Raw genomic sequence first — 22,857 nt, forward strand, 5'->3', positions numbered from 1 at the left:
ATTTGCAGCTCTGGTGACAGGTGGATGTAGGGTAGGGTTTGGTGCCAATCCACTGTTGCTCTCAAAGCAATACGTCTCATAGTTCTCGCGATATTTTAGTCTGGACCAAAGATGTGGACCGACAAAGAGACTGCTGGAGTGGATAATACATGAGACCGATCTAAAACAATAACTTAATGAGACTAACACGCCAAGAATCCAAAACATCTAAATGTGCTAAAACTTCAGCAGCCAGGGGAGAGAAAACATGGTCAATATGTTGAAATCACCCACCTACAGCTGATATTATAGCCTACTGCTTAAACCTGACATTTGCTGTCAGTTTTCTAAGCTTTAGACATTGGTATCTCCACAGTGACTGAACAGATTTTTACCATTCAAACTGCATTTGAAGTTCCCGTCTCCCTTCGTTCTTTTGCAATTGGAACTGCGAAGATAGCCCATACCAATCTCTTACAATGTTAGTTTATATCAAGAGACACCCATGCTGGGAACATTGGGATGAGCCCCAGTCAGCAACAAAAACAATAGCTGTTTTTGCTGGCTTTGTTTCAAAAATAAAAACCTAATTCCTTCTTTAGCTTTTTCACAAGCTGCTGAATATGGAGCGTAAATGAAAGAGTGTCATCTGGAACAAATCATAAATTAGCCTATAAGAGGAAGCGTGCTCAATCGTTTTGCCAGGAGTGTGACAACCAAGATGAAGTGTGGTACTAAATCAGTTGTGGGAAGATTTTTGGAGGATGAGCACTGATGCAGTTCATAAAGGTATCTAACCCAATAACAAATACAGTGCCTTCTTCACAGTCACTCTTGAAGCCTTGTGCTGAGAGTTTCTCTGAATCCTCACAAGCATATGAACACGTTACTGAGTACTACTGATTCAGAAAGCCTTGGTTTAAAGCTCTATGCTTGCTGTGCCTGTGGGAACCCCCCCCCCCCCCCCCCCCCCCCCCCCCCCCCCCCCCCCCCCCCCCCCCCCCCGCAGTCTCCAGCAGCGAAACAGAAATTACACATTAGACCACATTAGAGTCATGCTGCTTTTCTGCCATTACTAGGCACATAAAGGATGATATTCTCCTGCTTCGCAACACAGGGACCCAATACATGCCTGTTTCCAAGGTAACAGCATAGAATATCCCATTTGTCCATGCGTGATAGAAAATGAAGGAGGAAGCATGAACCTTTGTAGAGCCAGTGACATTGTCTGTCAAGTAAAAATATATCCACCTACTATCACTTAACCACTAAATAAAAATTTGTGAACTGAGTAAAAACAGCACATTTATAATTCAAAATTAACGTATAAACCACGAGTCTTGCATGCAGATAGATTGGAGAGACTCAACTCTCTGGGTCAAAGTTTAGAAAATGCCCAGATGTTAAAGCTGATTAAGTGTTAATTACTTCCATATGTATTTTACAACACATGCTTTACTTATTCTCACCCACCAAGTGAAGGACTGAAAGTCGAGCGCAAAGATCCTACACTCATCTGGTTTTTATTCATTCATTTAACGGGGATGACACATATTAATAAACATCAATATGATGTAAATGTTTCAGATTAAGCAAAAAGGCACATTTACAATGTACAGGTTGATACATTAAAAGACACAAACCATAGAAAAAGCTTTTGTGTAAAAAGAGCTTCTCACATAGGGAAATGTATGCACACTACAGTATATGAGAAACAGTGCTGCGTTCATGCATATTGGAAAAATGGAATTTCTAATGCATCAACAAAACTTCAATTAGGAATAAAACAATACCCCCTGAAAATCTTGTTTTTGTTGACCTCCAGTGGTTTAACTTCTCACCTTGCTGCAGTGTTGTAAAAGTGTACTCCCGAACACCACAATATCACTGTTGGGTGTGGTTACAGGTGCAACCAAGCACACTTCTGACCATACTCATCAGTGATACTCTCTGTGATCAGAGGTGAAACAGACTTGAAGTTTTTAACCAGAGAGGCGAATGTGTGAAATCATTTATAATATGAATGTGAAATATAAAGTACAAGAAGGTAAGTTGAGTATGTAGTGTTGCTAGCAATATGCTGATTGGTTACAGGAGCTGAATATCATTAAAACTGCAGTGAACAGTATTTCTTATTTTAACACTAAATCAAATGACTCCAGGTAGTGATAAAGGTCTGGCTTTGTAGCATTAAAGGGGCACTCCACTGATTTTACACATAAAACTCATGTTAGTCCTATGTGACCTGTGGAAACAGATAATTGGGCTGATTTGAGTTCCGATTTGCCCCTCCCGACAATTGCGGGGGTGTTCCTGATTCTTGGCTGGTCAGAACAGATTATTAGATCCTGTAGCGCGAGGAGTCTATAGACATAATCTTAAATTTGATGACCGGATTGGAGGATGTCTGATTTTGAATCTCAGTATCAAATGATTCAAAATTGGTCTGAAACAGCCAGTGAGCAAGCTGACTGGTAAGCACCAACAACATGTTGTGTATTTGCTCACGCTATAAAATGAATAAACCATACTCATTCCCTCCATTCTCAGCCTCGAGTTCATCCACAGTTTTATTCTCTTTTTTTGTTTTTCTTTGCAAAACATAGCACACACAAGTGCAACTAGCTGACAATGACGGTCTGTTTATGTCTAAAGTCACATTTAATCAAGTGAGTTTCTCTGAGTTTCCAAGTCCCCGAAACTGCCACTCTGAAATCGTTTTGTATAAACACTAAGTGTGTAATTCTGTTGTCATGTCTGTGGTTTCCAAGTTTATAAAATGTATTGAGATATGAAAATTTTCCAGTGTGCACTAGGCATTATACAATACATTTATAACCTAAGGCCTGTCTTACAAACTGGAGGTTTGGAGTTTGACCAGTCAGGGAAGGTCTAATGAATTGCTCACAGCAACTTTAATGATATTCAGCAACAGTAATATTTTGTATAATTGCTGTATCACCCCTTTCAATGGCAAAGCTAAAACAATACTAGTTCGTAAAAAAAAAACTGTAGGCTCCTCTGGTCTCGGTAAGATGTCCATGTAGGTACCTCAAAGCATGATGTTGTGACTCTGTTTTGGGATCTTACTGCCCCCAAGAGGTTAAACATCTCTATGGGCATACAGTATAAAAGCAGTTGTGTCACACATCTGCACACAACTGGGTTCCTTCAGCTGAAGTCGGACATACAGTCATAATATTCTTGCATGGCTTGAACCAAAGTGAGTTCATCTCTATAAGATAACTTGGGCATTCACTAAGTTTAACCACCTGTGTTTATCTATTATTACCAATGTCAGTTATTATTATTATTATGTCCTTCAGTGTTGAAGAAGATTTAAGATAATTTACTTAAATAAAAGGAAGAAATTGTTACTTTTACTACAATGTCAACAGTGGTACACTGTGGTATTACTAAAGTAGTGGAATAGAGGTATAAAGTAGTAGTAGTATGTAGAAGTAGTATGATAGTTAGACACCCAGGCCCCTCTGCTTTTACACACCTGGCCCCAATAGTAGAAGAAGTATTCAGATCCTTTACTTAAGTAAAAGTACCCATACAACAATGAAAAACACTCTGTATTATCAGCAAAACGTGGTTAAAGTGGCAAAGTAAAAGTATTTGATGTGCAGTAAAAGATTCCCTCTAAGGGATACGATTGTGATGTTATTAAATTGTTAATACATGCATCAATATTCGAGCAGCATTTTACAGTTGTAGCTAGTTTTAACTGCTTTATATAGTCAGGTAGTTTAGTCCAGTGGTTCCCAACTTAGGGTTCGGGCCCCTCCAGTGTCAACAGATAAATCCGAGAGGTTGTGAGATGATTACCGTTCAGCTTTTGTCAGTTTGCTTTTTTGTGAAATAGTATATAACTTGACCTCTTTAGGCCTCGAACAGTAGTTTAAATGAAACCATCTAAAATGTTTAAGGGGTAAATCGCTCTGTTGGTGAAAATATGATAAGGAACCCAAACAAGACACTGCTTTTTTTTATAAGGGGTCACAAGCAAAAAAGGCTGGGAGGCATTGATTAAATATGTAATTTATCTAAATTTAAATAGTTATCAGCAGCTACAGCTGTCAGATAAATGTAGTGCAGTTAAATTAATACAATATTTCTTTCTGAAATGTAGTGGAGTTAAAGAACAAGTACCTCAAACTGGACTTACGTGGGCTATAGTAGGCTACTTTAGCGAATGTAATAACTTACTTTCCACCGCTGCCTGGTCGCATCCTGCAGAAAAATAAATGCTGTTGCCCCGTCCGGTTTGTGGAAATACAGAATGTACACATTTGTTTCACTACAAAAATATGATTTATCATTCCAGGCAGAAAGTAGACATCTGGTAGATGAATGTGGAATTTTGCCTTTAGAAAGAAAACATTTATTACAAAGTACTTCTTTTCTTTTCTTTGAGTTTTATAAAAGCAAAATACCACATTTCCCACGACAGTGCAACATCTCTGTAAATATGGTCAACGGAGAATCTGCTGAAGTTAGCAGTGCTGATGTCACGGAGTTAGCGAGCTGATAATTCCGACCGTCGACACGAACATGAACGCACCATATAAGTGCAATGTACCCGCCCATCTCTGGGTCACCTGACGCGATGCTATCGGTTTTATTGGTCCCTGTCACCTGCCAATCACGAACTCACCCAGACCACGTGGTTGATAATAACACAGGTGGGCTCGAGGGGGCGGTGGTGGACTGTCTGCGATTATTTAGAAATATGTACGCTTGGATGAAGTTAAGTAATGATTCATCTCGCAGGTTCAAACGTTAAACTGTGCTTTAGAAAAACAGCGTCGGTTCAACACAACCGCAGCTCGACAGGTGACCTTTGGTTGTCGTCGCTGTGTCGGCGCGAGAGACCCGGAGAGGAGCGGTTTAAGAAACGTTAGCTTAGTAACGGTAGCCACCAGGAAGAAGTGTCACCGCTTGCGCCAGCTCTCTCTTAGTAAACAGGGACGAGGAGAGCCAGTCTGTGGTCATGGCTTCCCTCGGTAACTCGGGGGCCGTTTCCAGTCCCGTGGTGATCCTGGCGCCGAAGACTAAAACGAAAAAGAAGCACTTCGTACAGCAGAAGGTGAAGGTGTTTCGAGCCAGCGACCCGGTCCTGAGCGTCTTCATGTGGGGCGTCAATCACTCGGTGAGTCAGTGGAAGCTAACGTTGCACTACGATGCTAACAGTTAGAGCAGCATCACCGCAAACGTGCCGTGTAAATTTAGCTAGATCTGTTAGTTTTAACTTAGCAAGTGAGAGTGTTAACTTGCACCGAAATCTGCGACCCTGATTATGGCAAACTAGGGTCATCTGGTACACTAACGTTAGTGCATTGATCAGATATAACGTTACTTGCACAAAACTAACGTTAGCCACCTGCTTTCTTACACAGCTATCTAAATATATGACACAATCTGAACATAATCGGGTCAGCTGTTATTACAGTTGTATTAAAATGGACTCGCCATATTTGGCAACAACTAGCAAAACATCCTTGCACGTACGGATACTGCTGAAATATCTTCCAAAGCTGTCGGGAGAAAGAATGCAGCAAAACCGGTGTAACGTTTCACGCTCAGGTGCATGATGGTTTTGACAGTATCAGTGAAGAATACACGAATGCGAAAAGTGTTGAATTTAGACTAGCTGAATCGCACACAAGTTATATGCAACAATTTTTAACTTGTTTGAAACTGCTTTATCAAAGTAAATGAAATGTCTTTCATTTTTTGGACTGTTGGTTGACTCCTCTAAAGTAAAGTAAGACTTGGATCCCTCAAAATGAGGCAAAAACAACAGTTCAGAGGGTCCTTCTTATCTGTAATTGTAAATATTATAATATATTTACTGTTGATACCTGAAATGAGAAGAATTATGAATTTGAGATGACAATGCAGCCTGTATATATGATAGTGTCTTCGGTTCTGGCTCAGCATTGTGTGGGTCTGTGTTTTGAGCGGTCATGATGGTCTGCTGGTGTGTGCGAGTCTGACTTTCTGGCAGTTTTGCTCTAGAATACATGTTGGCCCCTGACTTCAAAAGGCACCCATGAACTGGTGTAATGAATTTGATTTATAATCATCTGTACACTACAGACGTTAAACAAACAAGGATATTGTTAAGCATTTTAAGACTTTAAATCACTGAAGCCTGTGTCTGTGCTGTACTGGGTTTCCTTAACGACCTAGAAAAAAGTTGACCCCCTGATTGTCATTGTATAATTCTCACTCAGGTTGGTTGGACAAATTAGTATATTTGGCGACATGTAGGAAGTGATTTAGAGATGTTTTAGAGACAGATTGAATCGACAGATTACAGCTAAGAAATCTCAGAAAGCTAAGAAATCCATTAATCTACTAATCGTATGGCAGATTAGTTGATGATGAAAATAAACGTTTGTTGCAGCCCTGATTTTAGACTCTGATGTGTACTGTTAAATTATTGTCTTTTAGCAAGTGCCTTCTGTCTTTCAGATCAATGATCTCAACCAGGTGCCTGTTCCTGTCATGCTGCTGCCTGATGACTTCAAAGCCAACACCAAGATTAAAGTCAACAACCACCTCTTCAACAAGTAAGACACAAAAATTAGTACATAGTGAAGCAGAAATGATTGAAATATACATAAACAATGATAACCGTCTTGGTGAAACCTGTTCCTGATAGATAAAATCAGTGGCAGTTAAAGCAATACTATGTATTCAATTTATCTTAAAATAACAGCTTTCATATAATTTTGCTGTACACTGACTTGTAATAGGGAAAATGGCGTCTCTGTCATTGCCACTCCAGACCCGGAGCACCTGGTATTGCACTATGGAGGATTTGAATATTGGGCAGAAAACCTAGCACTAGAAAAACGTAATGCTTTACGGCACCACATAACAAAAACAACAACAACAACAAAAACAAGACTCTTCAGCGAGCAAGCTACAAGAAGAAGCTAGCTCGGTATTCTCAGTATGGATGTCATGGCAGAGGCTGTGAAGAGACCAAAGAAGACATCGGAGGAAGCGAGGAAGAGAAAAAGAGAGTGACAAGCAAGAGACCGGACGAGAATACAATTTTGACTGGCTTTTACTTGTTGGCGTGAGCTAAAACAGCTGAGAAGATGCAGGACAGAAGTCGAGCTAGCCTTCTTTCAGTTGGACTAATAAGTATAAAGTCATTAGCTGGCTTGCTGTGTCTTGTGTTGTTGTGTTTGGTTAATGTTTGCCTGTGTTATAAACTCAAGCATATTCAGCCATAGGTTTTGTAGACAGGTTTAGTCGGTAGTTATAGGTCTCGAGTTGATGTTAGCAAACTTATTAGATAACACACCTGGACATCAGTAGCATAACTGTAAGTGCTCTTGCATTGGTTGCTGTCTAGCTTTGTTGGAGAACAGTATGCTGCTGCTGATGGAGAGCAGGCATCATAACCGGGCTCAGCAGCCTCTATGGACATGACATTAGCTAATGGCAGAGGCGAAGAGGATGTTGATGTAGGGAGCTAAGAAGAGGGAAAGAGAGTGACGAAGCAAGTGGCTGCCGGACGTTGGCGAGAGCTTCATGAAATAAAAGGCTGCAAAACAGACGCTGAGCTAGCATTCTTTCTGTTGGACTAGTCACTAGTAATGCTGTGTCTTGTGTTGTGGCACTTGCTTCATGTTTGGCTGTGTTAGCAAAGTTGTCGACTTTTAAGTAATGCAACTTCATAACAAATGCACACAGCTGTCCAAGTCACACCAAATCTTACATAATGTTGCTTTAACTCTCGTTATGCCTATCTTGCAGAAGAACATGGTAAATGGACTGTACTTTCTAGTCTTCCCGACCTATTTAAAGCACTTTGCACTACATGTCACATTTACCCCATTCACACACATTCATACACTGATTGCGGAGGCTGCCATGCAAAGCGCCACCTGCTCACCAGAAACCGAAACTAATCATTCACACACCGATGGGAGCAGTTTAGGGTTCTATATCTTGCCCAAGACTACTTCGGCATGCCGACTGGGGGAGCTGATCCTCTGATTAGTGGCCGACCCGCTCTACCTCCTGTGGCACAGCTGCCGCAGAGTAAAAACGGATGAGAGTCTTCAAGTTTGTGTTGGACTGTAGAGTTTAACAAATGTTTTAGTTCTTAGAGTTGGTGAAACATCTGTTTGTGTGTGCGCATCTTCAGCCATCTCCTTCACAATTTTCTACCTCTTCTCCTTTTTGCAGAGAAAATCTTCCAGGACATTTCAAGTTTAAAGAATACTGTCCTCAGGTCTTCCGAAATCTAAGGGAACGGTTTGGTATTGAGGATCTGGACTATCAGGTATGGTCACTATGCATCTGATGTCACTTTGTTGGCTAGCAATTTTCAAGACAAAGGGATGCATTGTTTCCCACATACAGACTTTACTTGGGTGGGCAGCTCAGGTATATTTTGCAGCCCAATATTGCATATTGCAGAGAAACACATAAAGTAGTTACAGTACAGTAGTTCTAGTACAAGACCCAGACACGGTGAATATTTCACAAGCACGGACCAGGTAAAGTGAACACACCAGTGCAGATGTCATTCGTTAGCTACCACGCTGGTTTCGTTTTGATAGGCTGCGTCGTCAACACGCCTCCTCAATATGCAGCGCACCTGAAAAGAAAACAAGTTCTTTGTCTGTTAGGCAACTTTATAAAATGTTCTGCTGATGGAGAAAGTCAACAGATCAAACATACAGGTAGAGAGAGGCAGAAAGAGGCGGGCCGAGCCGGTGTGTTTGCCGCAGAGGTGTGTGCATGTAGGGAAAAGAGAACTGAAGGGAAAGGGAGCAGATTCACTTAGTGAGTAAACTAAAATAAGAATGAAGTAGAACAAAAATGGTGAAAGCTACTAGAAATAGAAAATATGATCCCCTCCCCATTCTGTGGGAAACACTGGGATGTATGTAGAAGAGCTAAGTTTTCTTAATAATAATAACTATCATGATCTCCACACTCACATGTGTGCTTTTGGGTTTCTGTCCTCCAGGTTTCGTTGACCCGCAGCCCCCCAATGAGGAGTGTGGACGACCAGGGAGAGGGTCTGCTCCTCAACTCGTACGACCGTACGCTGGTCATCAAGCAAATCTCCAGTGAAGATGTTGCAGACATGCACAACATCCTGTCTGAGTATCACCAGGTAAGGTCTGGACGGTTAAAAGTCAACAAATCTCGTTAAAAAACAAACAAACCCAAAAACAACAATGTGCTAACCCTCGATTTCCAATAGAATAAAATAGATTTAATTCAAAACGTTCTTTTTTTACAGTGTGTTAAATGTCCACGTTGTGATACTCGAGTTATTACAACCTGCACAAAACCATACACAATATATGCACCTGTCCATAAACTGTTCCAAGTTTATTGGACTGTTGAGGTTCCAGGTGGCTAGCTGGACTGGCTGTCTCGTAGTGTCTTTAAACAGTCACGTCTATGAGAGGAGTGGAGGGATAAAGCTCTCTGAACACCGATTGGCGCCCTCTGCTTATTTTTGTTGACATTTTGTTATCTGGACTTTTCTGTTTAATCTGTGCTGAAACTGATTTTCAAACTGGATGATCTTGCTCTACTTAATTGTAGCATTTCGGATAACATATCTATTGTTTTTTGTTTTTTTTGAATATGCTTAACAGTGACAGCTGTGCAAGTGGTTCAGGTCTTTCCCATGAAGTCCTTATAAAATATGATGTTTTAGTCAAAAACTTTGAATTGTCCTAAATCTTAGAGTGGAAATAAAACGTCTGCACAACCCTGTTAAAATGCCAGGTTCTTGTGATGTAAAATAATACCTTTTTAATGTGACCTATAATTCAATTTATAAACAAACCGAAATCTTCGAGGTGGAAAAATGAAAAACATTGCAATAACCAGATTGCATAAGTGTGCACACTCTTAAACTTATACTTTGTTGAAACCCCTTTTGATTTTATTACAGCACTCAGTCTTTTTGGGTAGGAGTCTATTAGCATGGCACATGTTGACGTGGCAATATTTATACACTCCTCTTTGCAAATGCGCTCCAAATCTGTCAGATTGTGAGCACATCGTCTGTGCACAGCCCTCTTCAGATCACCCCACAGAGTCAGGTCTGGGCTCTGGCTGGGCCATTCCAAAACATTAATCTGCTTCTGGTGAAGCCATGCTTTTGAGGATTTGGATGTGTGCTTTGGGTCGTTGTCGTGCTGAAAGGTGGACTTCCTCTTCCTCTTCAGCTTTCTACCGGACGTCTGAAGGTTTTGTGCCAAAATTGCCTGGTATTTGGAACTGTTCATAAGTCCCTCCACCGTGACTAACAGCCCCAAAGCACCACCATGCTTCACTGTGGGTATTGTTTTCTTTGGGTGATGTGCAGTGTTGATTTTGCGCCAAACATACCTTTTGTAATTATGGCCAAAAAGTTCAACCTTGGTTTCATCAGACCATAACACATTTTCCACGTGCTTTGGGGGGACTTGATGTTTGTTGTTGCAAACTTCAGCCGGGCTTGGATGTTTTCCATTGTATATCTAATGCTTTGGACATTCTTTTGTACCCGTCTCCTGACTGATATCTTCCAACAATAAGATCCCTCTGATGCATTGTAAGCTCTCTGCAGACCATGGCTTTTGCTCTGAGATGCAACTAAGAAAATGTCAGGAAAATCCAACTAGAACAGTTGAACTTTATTAGTGATTAATCAGATTCACTTTAAATAATGGCAGGTGTGTAATGACTTCTAGTTAACATGAGTTTGAATGTGATTGGTTAATTCTGAACACAGCCACATCCAGTTATAAGATGATGTGCACACTTATGCAACCAAGTTATGGTAAGGTTTTTATTTTCTTTTTCCCTCTCAAAGATTTCAGTTTGTTTTTCAATTCAATTGTTGACATTATAGACATGATTTATCTTTGTCTCATTATTTTATATCACAAGAACCTGGCATTTTAACAGTGGTGGGTAGACTTTTTATATCCACTGTTTCATTGTTGAAGGCTAAACTTCCAGCTGAACACTGCCGCATTTGTTGGGGACTATTCTAAACAGCGGATGAATCCACATTTGTTGCTCTAGTGAGTATTTGGGGCAGCAGGGTGGTGTATGTGTGTTCATGGTAATGGAAGGAACATGTCACCCAGTGCAATAATGTGGCTCACTGATGTGTTATTAATTGCTTTTGGAACTCTGGCTCAGAGGCTGAGGCTTTGGGTAATGTCAGTAGGATCAGTTTATTGTTGATTTGTGTCTTTTTGTGAGATTTGTTGCCATAACCGAAAATATAGAATATCACCGGGCTTCTCCTTTTTAGCATTCAAAGCTCACACATGTCCTGGATTTGAATCCAAATTGAATTTGTTTATGTTTTGTGAGATTATGTTGTTATTGTTAACTGACCAAATTTTAATCTGGACTAAGAGTTGGCAAATATCTTGTAGGACGTTGTTGCTGTTTGAGCCTGCAGTGAATCTGTATAGATAAACCTCCTCGGTAGCATCTCGAAGCTGAATCCCCTTCTCGTCCATCTGCCTTATGCTCATTCAATCATTCCCTCTGTCATTCATTCAAAGGTTGCCTGTCAGTCTCCAGGCATATTAACGTCGCACACAGAGCCAGGATCACTCACCTCCTGTCTGCTTTACTGAACTGTGTATAAAGCTTCACATCTATGCTGCTGTGCGTCCTACTTAAGATATTTTCTCTTTAACCTTTGAGCCTTTCTTGTAGCTCAAAACTCCTAATAGCCTTTGTCAAAGAGTTCCTAAAACGAGCACTTCCTGAGGGATTTATTTTTTAATTTTTCTGCCTTGTAGGTGAGAAAAGTCGACCCAAATATGACTATTTTTAGATTTAACGTCTTGCCGGGAGCAGGAGAGTGGTAAGAGGTGCAGTGAGTCGGGAGGCAGCTACGTATTCAACCCAAGGACGGCAAACATCTGTCACGCTGAAGCGTCCTTGAGCAACGCCCTAAATTTGGCTTTTAAGGTGCCTCTCTCATACTGAACCTGACATGTGACCTCCCTGCGGGGAAAAGCTAAACTGAATGAAAATATCCCCCTAAAGACGGAACAAAACAGTGCCTCTCCTCATCAAGTTTATCCGCCGTTACAGCACTACGACTTAGTGTAGGGGACAGAACAAATGCTCTCTTATACGATTGTTGGTGCACTGAAGATATTCAAATGCTCATATCAACACATCTATGTTCATGCAAATGGTAGAGCACACATGTAGGAGAGATAACAGACTTTCACCTCTGTTTTCTTTGTATCTGTTTTTATTGGTTTGATTTCACTGCCTGGTATCAGTGTTCATGCTTGTATGGCAAAACTGGGTCTCACTTCAGGCTAAACATACCACTGAGTAAACTTTTGGTTGCTTCGAGCTCTTATTGGAATGTGCAGCCTCTGGTTACGCAGCCTACATACAACTGGGAGGAAGATGAGGAAAATGGCAGCTCTGTTACAGCGTGTTTTTGTTATTTTCGTTTTATTATTCACTAGGCCCTGAATGAACACATTGTTGTCAGAGCTCCTGCGTTGGCACTGCACAGATTCTTTCATTCATCATGACAGTTTGCAGGTTGCAGTTTATTGTCTCTGTTTTCCTGTCAACATTTAGTTTCAGGTGTGCATGTTTGGCATGCTGAACAACTGTTACACATTAACCAAATGAAATACTGGGTTTACAGATTAATCTCTGCTAAAGAACTGAATATTGAGATGCTGTACTAAAACAGTTGGGCCGTGCATGAAGGCTTTGCTGTAAACGGCTTTATCATTGTTGTAGTTTTGGCTTTCAGGCATTATTTGGATGAATTTTCAGAATGTTGAGGATCAGGTTTTGTGATTTTTGACAGATGTAGGATTTGGACTTGAGTTCTTTAGACCAGCTTTTTTTTTCACCCTTTAGATCCAAACAGTTTCTGTATTGCTTTTGCACTTCATGATTGTATGACAGCCTCTAAAGGCCTAACCGGTGTTTGTTTGACCACATAAATTACTTATGATCAAATACATATATTAATGAAATGAAAACTTGATGAAAACTTGGCATCTTATGTCATAATAAACAAAGAAATCTTTGCTTTAGTGTTAATCCATATATTAAAAGATGAGCCAGTGAATTCAGGAGTGATGGCATGTTTCAAAACAGAGTGTTTTTATATCACAGTATGTAATTTTATATTGCTATTAATGACAGAGTGCATCCTCTGTGGGCCAACTGAAAAATAATTTGTAGATAATATAAACAAATGAAAGTGAAAACACCTTCATAACAATGTTTCCTATACATCCAGTATTGTGATGAAGTTGCGCTGTACATTAAACTACTGCCTGGCCCATTGCAAAATTTGTTAGCTTACAGTAGCAGCTTCTTTGGTGTAAACGATTTGTCAAAATTTACCTTGCTGACATTTGATTACGGTTTGTGCCAGTGCTGGCTTGATGGCACCGTGTGTTGTTGTTGGTTTATGTTGTTGTCATTTGTTTTTCTGCAACGGTTTATCAGCTAGTGCATCAACAGAAAATTAAATATCACCTACTTCTGATAATCGATTAATCAATGATGTTATTTTTCAAATGCCAAATATTTCCTGATTCCAGCGTTAAGTAGTAAGTACTTAGTTGTGAGGATTTGTTTTCTCAGTTTAGAACTGGTATTCAGACAGAACACGCGTTTTTGAAGATGTCACCTGAGGTTTGATATTTCTTGGACTTAATGATAAATGTATTAATTGAGAAAACATTTAGCAGATTAATCAATAACAAAAATAGTTTGGTGTGTGCTGAACACAGTATACTATACACAGTATGTTTTAGGGTTGGGCCGATAGACGATTGAGCCGGCATCGGGATTGTAAAACCACCGCCCCTCCAGCAAAAAAAATCTCAAATTTTCACATTATGCCACCCTGTAAAAGCAGGTTTTAACACCTTCCAACAAGTAGTTGCTGGTGCAGTCACAAAACCACGATCTCTGATCTGCTCTCTAACACTCCCTTTTGTTGTCACTGGGGGTCCTTACTAATCCTGAAAAACTGGGGATTGAACACGGCTTGTGTTTTTCCACTGTTCCAGGCACCCAGGAGTTAATTAAAAAAAAAAAATTGAAGCACTAAACAAAAACAGTGTTCGGACATTTAGAGCGACGTCTTTTAACATCGTGCGCAGAGAGTTCCAGAGGACACTGAATGAGGTCAGTCTGAAGAGTCTATTTTAACTGCTGCAAGTGCTGAGCACAGGTAAAAGCCTGGAATTGGTTTGCATTTACAATGTGACATTTAAAGCTGACCAAATCTAATTATCTGTACTCTTTAACTCTATTTTACTATTTGAATGTTTAGCATTGAGACTGCCTGTGACAGTTTTCCACATTCTGCACCTGACATGTAAATTCACTGGTGTTTCCTCTCTGCAGCACATAGTGAAGTGTCACGGTAGCACCCTGCTGCCGCAGTTCCTCGGTATGTATCGTGTGAGCGTGGACAATGAGGAGACCTACCTGATTGTCATGAGGAACATGTTCAGCCACAGACTGGTTGTACACAGGAAGTACGACCTGAAGGTGAGGAGGAACTTCACAGCAAATAGTCTGACCGTTTAATCGCACATCCCACTTCTTGTCACCGCAATGAAGAAGTAAGGCCACCTGATAAGTCGCACCTTCTGCTTCAGATGTTGCAGCAGAACAAGGACGGAAATAAGTACTGCCATACAATACAGAAAGTGAAAAATAAATAATTAGTAACTTAGTATAGAAAGTAAGAATAGAAAAGGCAAAAGTGACATAGTGGTGTCATTTTATAGCAAGTTATAACAGTGTACACCCGAATGATATATAATATGATTAAGTACTGATAATGCTTGTTTGTCTATATTAAAGTAGAATTGTAATATAGTAAAAATGTAATAAAACAGTATAACACATTAATATATTGTATAGAATATAAAGTATAGTATATATCATAAATAAGTATCCTTACTATAGTGAGAGTTTTCTGGCAAAATGTATTAGTCACAATATTTATAACAATCTTGTTCTTGCAGGGATCTCTGGTGGCTCGTGAAGCAAGTGACAAAGAAAAGGTAAAGGAAACATCTTCATCCATTTTCACATTATTGCTAGCTGTCTCCTCCTCATCCCATATGTCCCGATAAAGATGCATTTTATCCCCAAAGGGAAAAGAGCTTCCAACCTTCAAGGACATGGACTTCAGGAACAACATGCAGAAGGTGTATGTAACCGAGGAGCAGAAGGAGAAGCTCATGGAGAAACTCAACAGAGACGTGGAGGTACGTGATCTGTTAAATATCTTTTTAAATGTGACACTTCACTGTTGTGAAGTGTTGTGTTGTGTCAGAGGCAAGGAAGTTTTTCCTTGCCTCTGTCGCCTAGTGCTTGCTCTTGGTGGGAATTGTTGGGCTTCTGTAAATATCATCACAGAGTACGGTCTAGACCTGCTCTTTTATGAAAAGCGCTGTGAGATAACTGTTGTTGTGATTTGGCGCTATATAAATAAAATTGAATTGAATTGTTGTTGCACACCTCCACCACACAGCGGCAGCATCTGCACATCAGGGACGCACCACTCTTGTGAGGCCATTTTGGCAGCAGGAGGATGGATGTGAAATTAAATTACTAGTCAAGCAAGTAAATTTACATATTATAATTATTAGGAGATTAATCAATTACTTGATTGAGATAAGATGGAGATAATTGTTTTGTCTTCTAAGATAGTAAACTGAATATATGACTCGGGACACAAAGCATCAAATCCTCAGATTTGAGAAGTTAGAAGCAGAATATTTGTTATTTTTGCTTAAGAAATGTCTTAAAACAATAACTTGATTATCTTTATTGTTGCCGATTATTTTTCTGTCCATCGATTAATCGAAAAATTGTTTCAGCTCTAGTTAATTTAACAGCACTATTTACCTTCTATCCTTCTCTTACAGTAAATTGATGTTCTCTGTAAACGTTGTTATAAAAGCGTCTTAGCAAATGTCCCCCTCCCATTTTCTCCAGTTTCTGGTGAAGCTGAAGATCATGGACTACAGCCTGCTGCTCGGTATCCACGATGTGGTTCGAGCTGAACGGGAGGAGGAGGAGGGCGAGGAGGTTTCCAACGAGGAAGAACCGGAGGCAGAGAACGGCCTGGCGCCAGGCACTATGGTGGGCTCATACGGCACCTCTCCAGAGGGAATTGCGGGTTACATGTCTGTCTGTAAACCTCTGGGGCCCGGGGAGTTCGACCCCTATGTGGATGTGTATGCAGTCGGGAGCTGCACAGGTGAGTATTCATTTCAGGCCACAAAATAAGGTCTAATCTGATTTTTATTTTTTTTTTGCGGGGGGGTTTGAAGGTAGGAATGCACTTTTTCTCCTATACCTGCAGAACCAATGACATTCCCTGTAGGCTTGGGCAGTGTCAAGGTATTACGGTATACCGGGGTATTTAGAAATCCTGAAGATATGACTTTTATTACAGTCAAAAATAGAGATGCTCCTCTTTGTATTAAACTAATACAGAGATGCTGTATAACGCCCTCAACATAGGTGCCATGTGAAATTGCTTGACAAGATCTACTACGAGATAACCCAGAGATAGCTCCCCCTGTGGGGGTTGGTAAACAACACACAGGGGATCCTTATATGTGGTATTTATTTGCTGACAAACTGTAACAAGACATTCTAAGACATCACTGAGCTCTGGAAAACTTTTTCACAATTTTATAGACATTAATGAAACAGTCGTCCGCTGCATCCCGTCCAGAGAAAGAATAGAGTGTTTAGAGTGTCTAGTATAGAGTCAGACCACCATAAGCCTCTGGAACAGTTTCCGCTCCTTACCAAGTTTGCGGAACTGTATTGGATTAATGAACCATTTATATATACAGCCTTTATTATAGAGTAATATCATTGATATCTCTTGGATCTGGAAGCATCAGCATTCGTGATGTCTTTCCTTCTGGAAAATAATAATTATTTAGATTTAGATATAGATATATGATATTTGTTAAATGAGGCCTATCGCTGCCAGTACAATACTGTCAACACAGGCCCAATAACACAACCCTAATTGTTCTCTGCCTTTCATCTCAGGAGCCCCTCAGAGGGAGGTCTATTTCATGGGCCTCATTGACGTACTTACTCAGTACGACACCAAGAAGAAAGCAGCTCATGCAGCAAAAACTGTCAAGCACGGGGTGAGTAGCACAAGAGAGAAAGGAAAGAGGTAGTAGGCCGCTGTTAAGTTGTTGAAAACATTCAGGTGTACCTGCCCAGAGGTCACACGTTTGCCCTCATGTCACGTCATGAAGTGTACGATGTAATACAGAGGATGTCGATGGACTTTTTATTTTTGTTGTTCTTTGTCTCCATCTCCTCTCTCTTTGCTACAGGCTGGTGCTGAAATCTCCACAGTCCACCCCGAGCAGTATGCCAAACGATTTCGGGACTTCATCTCAAACATTTTTGCGTAACACTCAACTATGAACACTGCCATAAGTCAATCCAACTGAGAGCTAAAACTATATTTTTACCTTTTGACCAAAAATAGTATGCACATGCAGATCATTGTTTAAAATGTGGTGATCTACTTACTTTTTGCTACTACTTAGTTTGTAGCAATATAATGTACTACTTCTGATGCATATATTTATTTTTAAGATATAAGATTCATTTCTTTTAGATATTAAGCACTCTTAATAGAATAACTCTGGAGTAGAAGGGTACACGGAAACAAATTGCTGATGATAAGTGTTCAAAGTGTTGGGCCACTTTAGTGCGAGATCAAATATATATACTGTTTTTCAGTCGCTATTGTCTGGTTCCCCAGGCAGAAACTTTAGATGAGAAAATTCATACCACTCTCATGTGTCTGTTAAAGGCACCTTGTGAAATTTTTTAACCCCTAGCAGCACTATGGCGTATTTTCTTTTTGAAAGAGTGGTTTGTCTTGTGCATTAAGACTTAAGACACTCGTGACACGATACACAGTCCTGCCAATGGTGTCACACTACTCCACTGATCTGCAGGTGGCGGTAACATGCTAAGATGTGCAGCAATGGACCAGCAGAGACAGTGAAGAAGACTGCACGCTAATAAAATGAATATAAACATTGCTGGATTTGAAATATGTAGTATAGATCATACGGAAATGTATTGAACACATTTATTAGAGTTCAAGAATGTCCTCCAAACTTTTGTTTGTGTGTAATAAAACTCCACAGAGCTTCAAAAAATATGAAGCTATAGGAGGGCCAGGAGATGGTTAGCATAGGCTAGCATAAATACTGGAAACTGCTAACCTGGCTCTGTCTAAAGGCAACAAAATCTACCTGCCAGCACCTCTGAAGATGACAATTTGAGGTTTAATGAGAGGATGTGTTATTTTTTTGTGTGGATTAAACTAATCAGATATAATGTGAGCTTTGGAGGTGGTGGTAGGTAGATTTCATTACCTTTGGACAGAGCCAGGCTAGCTGTTTCCCCCTGTTTCCAGTCTTTATTCTAAGCTAAGCTAACCGGCTGTAGCCTTATAGTGGTATTGATCTCCTCATCTAACTAAAGAAAGCGAATAAGTGTAGTTCCCAAACTGTCAAAGTATTCCTTAAATCCTAGAAAAGTCTTTAATGGAGAAAGGTGTGAAAAAACATAATGGAAGTCTAAACTCTACACTTGTTATTATTTATCTAGAGATGCAGCCATTTGAATGTTTAGAGTGCCAAATGTGTGGGATCAAAGCTTTATCCTAGCAGGATTTGCACTTTGCATAAAATTAAATTAACTGTGACAGAGCAGTTATATAAAACATACTTTGAATGGATCAAATACTGTTTGCCACCAAAGTCTACTAAATTTAAAAGAACATGAACAAATCAGCCATGTCAATTGAATTGGTAAATGTGTGGTATTTAAATAAAAAGCACATCGTAATATTTAGCCTGTAAACATTTTTGGCAGCCCGGCATCCGTTAGCTGCCACAGCCAGTAAAGGGAATGTGTGGTGGCTGACCTTGGAGCGTTTCCTTTACCCACAGAGCTGGGCCAGCGTCAATGAAGTGACGCGTCCAAATCTTAGGATTAAATCTATCTTTTTAATGAAAAAAATTCACTTGTAGACGTGTTATTCGACATCAAACACTTCCTGAAAATGAACCCATCCATCATTATTACTCCTCCTTTAACATGGTGTAGTGTTTTGTGCATTAAAATGGCAAATGTGTGCTATGTGAATCTTTGTGCTAGGATAAGGTTTAGAACAATAATATAGCAATAGAACTAGGAACTCTTTTTTTCAGTGTATTGTAGTAACATTTGGGATTTAGTGATAACCAGGGTACTGTATAAAACATTGACAATATCACTACATTTCAGTAGCTTATGCAGTTAGCCTTAACACATATGATACATATGATGATGCATTCCTAAACACTGGCAAGGCAGCGTAGACTCTGTATGATGCCTCATCTACCTGATGATTGCACATGTTGTATTTTTGCAAATCAGCTTTTGGACCAAAATATATTTTACAAAGAATTTCTGAGAAGTGTTGGACTCGTTTTTATTTGGATCCTGTCTGTGTGAGAGTCCGTGCGTGATGACACTTGACACTCATCTGGAGATGAACCTCAGAATGACGAGACACAGACACAGCCGGCCTTTTCTTTTCCTGCTTTTTTTTTTTTTTTTAGATGTTACTGTTATGAGTGTCAGTCAGTCCCTATTTTGGTTCAGACGGAAATGTCATGAAATTCTGTACCGTCCCCAGACGATGAATCATACTGAATTTGATAGTCTTTTGACTTTTGTTTTCATGCAATAATCAGGTCAAAAGTTTAATTGTGACATTGTGACAAAAAGACATTGTGTTTTACTGCTAATTAACTATAAATGCCTTGCAATTTTATAGACATTCATGCTCCCAAGAGGAATCCTAATGACATTGGTGATCTCCCTGACTTTTACGTTCGCACAGCAGGACAAAGTTTTCACTTATCAATAAAATATCTTAACATCTACTTGATGGATTGGCACAAAATTTGGTAAAGATATTCATATTTAATACTTTGGTTTGTGACAAATCGGCCTCAGATGTACTTGGTGTTTTAGTGCTAATTGGCAAATGATAGCATAACATCAAGCTGACCTAGGAGGTGAACATGGTAAACATTATACCTGCAAAACATCAGCATTTTAGCATGCTGACTTTAGCATTTGGCTCAAGGCACTGCTCCAGTGCCACTTGCATGGCTGTAGACTTGTACTTACAATAAGTGGTATTCTCAGAGAGTTTACTTGTAGCTACATGTCATTTTATAAGTCAGATTATTAGGTAAACTATATGTGTTTGTCCTTATATATGTTTTACTGTAGTCTTAGATAACGTGGTGAGGGTCAGGACTGCTTTTTGTCTCACTCTTTCCGGAAGATATATCTTTGCTGACTGGTTCCATCCTATTTCATCAGAGGAGACAGAATTTGCTGACTAGTTCCTACTTTTTTCACCAGAAAACGTAACTGATTTAGACAATAGGAATCGGGCAGGATGAGCAGCGAGACAGAAAGAGGGCGTCGTTGAAGGGGTCATTAAGCTACAAACTGCTGACGGTCCGGAGAGGCAGTAGGAACACCACGTCCAGGCAGCAGATCCCATTAATCAGTGTGAATCACAGCCAACACAAACATTCCTGCGTTTTCTCCATGTGACGCTGACCTTGGCCGTGACCTTAACAGTGCCCCAAGCAAGGACAAATCTGTGCTCAATCACCAGGAGCTGCTCCGGATTGCTCAATGGTGTGATTTCCTCAGAGGCGAGAACAGGGTTGCACTTGTGTCTTGTGTAAGTTTAGATGATCACATAAGGAAACAGCCCACCATGCCACATGTTTGACAGTAAGCTGCTCATGTGTCAATTAAATATGTCAGATCAGTGGAATCAGATCTGCTCTGTCATCACCTCTGAAAGCAGAAGTGAAGCCAAACTGCAGCTCACTTTTAAAGAGCGTTGAAATTATGTGATAATGAGGATGTGTCTGCCTGTCTTTCACTGTGCCCCACAGCAAAGGGGGAGGGGGCTTCCTGGCATTGTCCTCTGCTATGTGGTGCCTGTTTTTACTGTTTCTGCACCATTTCTGTCTGCCAAATAAACATACAGGATCACGCAAAGTAATTCACTTTGGAAACTAATCATTACAGTGTTAAAACCAAGGGTGTCACTTTGTGTTGAAAACTGGTGGGGACACAGGGGCTCAGATTAGGGGTGTGAAGAGACACTTACCTTTAGGTTCACGAGAATGAGATGGAAAGATGCCTAAACAGTGTTTCAAAGATATCCTCAATGCTGAGCTATAGTTGCGGGGGGTCTGGGGGAAAATTTTGATCATTATAGACTTAATTTCCTGCATTCCTGTGAAAGTTTCTGCACAAATTTATGGTGGAAATTGCTTTATTAATGTAAAAGGAAACACAAAATTCAGGTGGCACGTGACATGTCAAAATATGTAAATATAATAGAATCTAAGTCAGTGCAGCTTTCAGTCATTCTGTGTTGCTTTCAGATCTGTTTCTCCTGTAGATCAACTTTTCTCATGTAATATCATCCCTGCTGAGGCAACACATACGTAGGCATGATTTAGTCGTACTACTTCTTTTGTCATGTTCACAGGGAGAGAACGGAAAAAGAAACCGTGTCAAGAAGTTGTTAAAGTGCATGTTTTTGGGTCATTTTATAATCAGTAGCTTGTTCTTTTAAGCTTCAGTTCCTTTTTTTGGACAATGCACATTTGTTTCTTCTATATTTTAATTGCACTGCATATTTTCTTAATGTATAAATAAACCTTTCTAAAGGCTTTTTCATTTGTTATTTAACTGCAAGTTATATTTCAGAATATTTTTTTTTAACAAATTATGCTTTAAAAAAGTGCTAGGGACAAAGTCTGCCATTTCAAAAAGTGGCGGGGACTTGTCCCCAGCATCCCCAGTTTAAATTACACCTATGGTTAAAACTGCTGAGAAAAGTAACCCCATAATATTTGCCAGAATCAATTCACTAAGCCTGGAGAGATTATTCTTGGAAAATCTGTTTTGATACACATCAGTTTAATAATGATAATAAATAATAATAGATTTTATTTGTAATAATTTACTTTATATTTAAGCAAATCCCAAAGTGCTACAAGATAAAACAGGTAGTGCTAAAAATAAAAACACAGAGAGCATGAAAATAAAACAAAAACGATAAGGCAAAGGAAATCTGAGGGGTGAGGAATTCCTTGAGGTGTGGGTGGGTGGGTGGGGGGGCTTCACCATGGATGCACTGGTGGGTAAGGAAGAAGACATTGTACTCAAAACTAAGTGAGACAGAAAGCCAGTGGAGTGATTTGAGGATGGGGGTGATGTGGTCTTGTTTCCGCACCTTTAACAGGATCCTAGCAGCTCTGTTCTGGATGTACTGCAGCTTCTGTAAGCTTTTCTCGGGGATCCCGATGAGGAGCTGTGGTGTATAACATATGTGCATTTGACGCATAACAGTTTAACATAGCACTGTAGCGGCTGGATAGAGGATTAGTGACCTTTAAGGGGAGAGGTCAGTGGTTACGTGGAGGCTCAGACCCTTATCTGGTGTCCAACAAGATGTTTACACTAGGACTTTGCTCTTATATAGATTGGTGCCTTAGTTTTCAGACTCAGACCCTTATATGGGATCCAACAGATACCTAACCTTGTCCTATATAAGCTGTGTTTGATGTACAGAGAGACAGAGTGGCCATCGGGCTGGGTCACTCTCCAAGCTGCTGCAGAGCTTGTAATTGATGCTGAACTCCTTGATGTAATAAACTTTTATGATCAAGAACAGTGTCAAGCGGCTTT

At 40.0% G+C, this 22,857-nt stretch overlaps 1 protein-coding gene across 1 annotated transcript; it reads left to right on the forward strand.

The window, feature by feature from the left end:
- The first annotated feature begins 4,663 nt into the window (after positions 1 to 4,663).
- On the forward strand, positions 4,664 to 19,524 carry pip4k2ca (phosphatidylinositol-5-phosphate 4-kinase, type II, gamma a). Its single transcript, XM_046057587.1, has 10 exons — positions 4,664 to 5,137; positions 6,466 to 6,563; positions 8,200 to 8,296; positions 8,990 to 9,139; positions 14,401 to 14,547; positions 15,030 to 15,068; positions 15,162 to 15,275; positions 16,009 to 16,273; positions 17,086 to 17,189; positions 17,385 to 19,524. Exons 1-10 carry the CDS (start codon positions 4,979 to 4,981, stop codon positions 17,463 to 17,465), a joined length of 1,254 nt encoding a protein of 417 aa, XP_045913543.1. The 5' UTR covers positions 4,664 to 4,978; the 3' UTR covers positions 17,466 to 19,524.
- Positions 19,525 to 22,857: the final 3,333 nt, after the last annotated feature.

Source organism: Micropterus dolomieu, linkage group LG08 (genome assembly GCF_021292245.1).
Source record: "Micropterus dolomieu isolate WLL.071019.BEF.003 ecotype Adirondacks linkage group LG08, ASM2129224v1, whole genome shotgun sequence".
Lineage (NCBI taxonomy): Eukaryota > Metazoa > Chordata > Actinopteri > Centrarchiformes > Centrarchidae > Micropterus > Micropterus dolomieu.

Excerpts from the sequence above, each read along its gene's own strand:
- pip4k2ca (XM_046057587.1), top strand. The coding sequence starts at position 4,979 with ATGGCTTCCCTCGGTAACTCGGGGGCCGTTTCCAGTCCCGTGGTGATC. Across the intron at positions 15,276-16,008 it reads AACTCAACAGAGACGTGGAG|TTTCTGGTGAAGCTGAAGAT; the intron begins GTACGTGATCTG and ends CATTTTCTCCAG. Across the intron at positions 17,190-17,384 it reads CAAAAACTGTCAAGCACGGG|GCTGGTGCTGAAATCTCCAC; the intron begins GTGAGTAGCACA and ends TCTTTGCTACAG.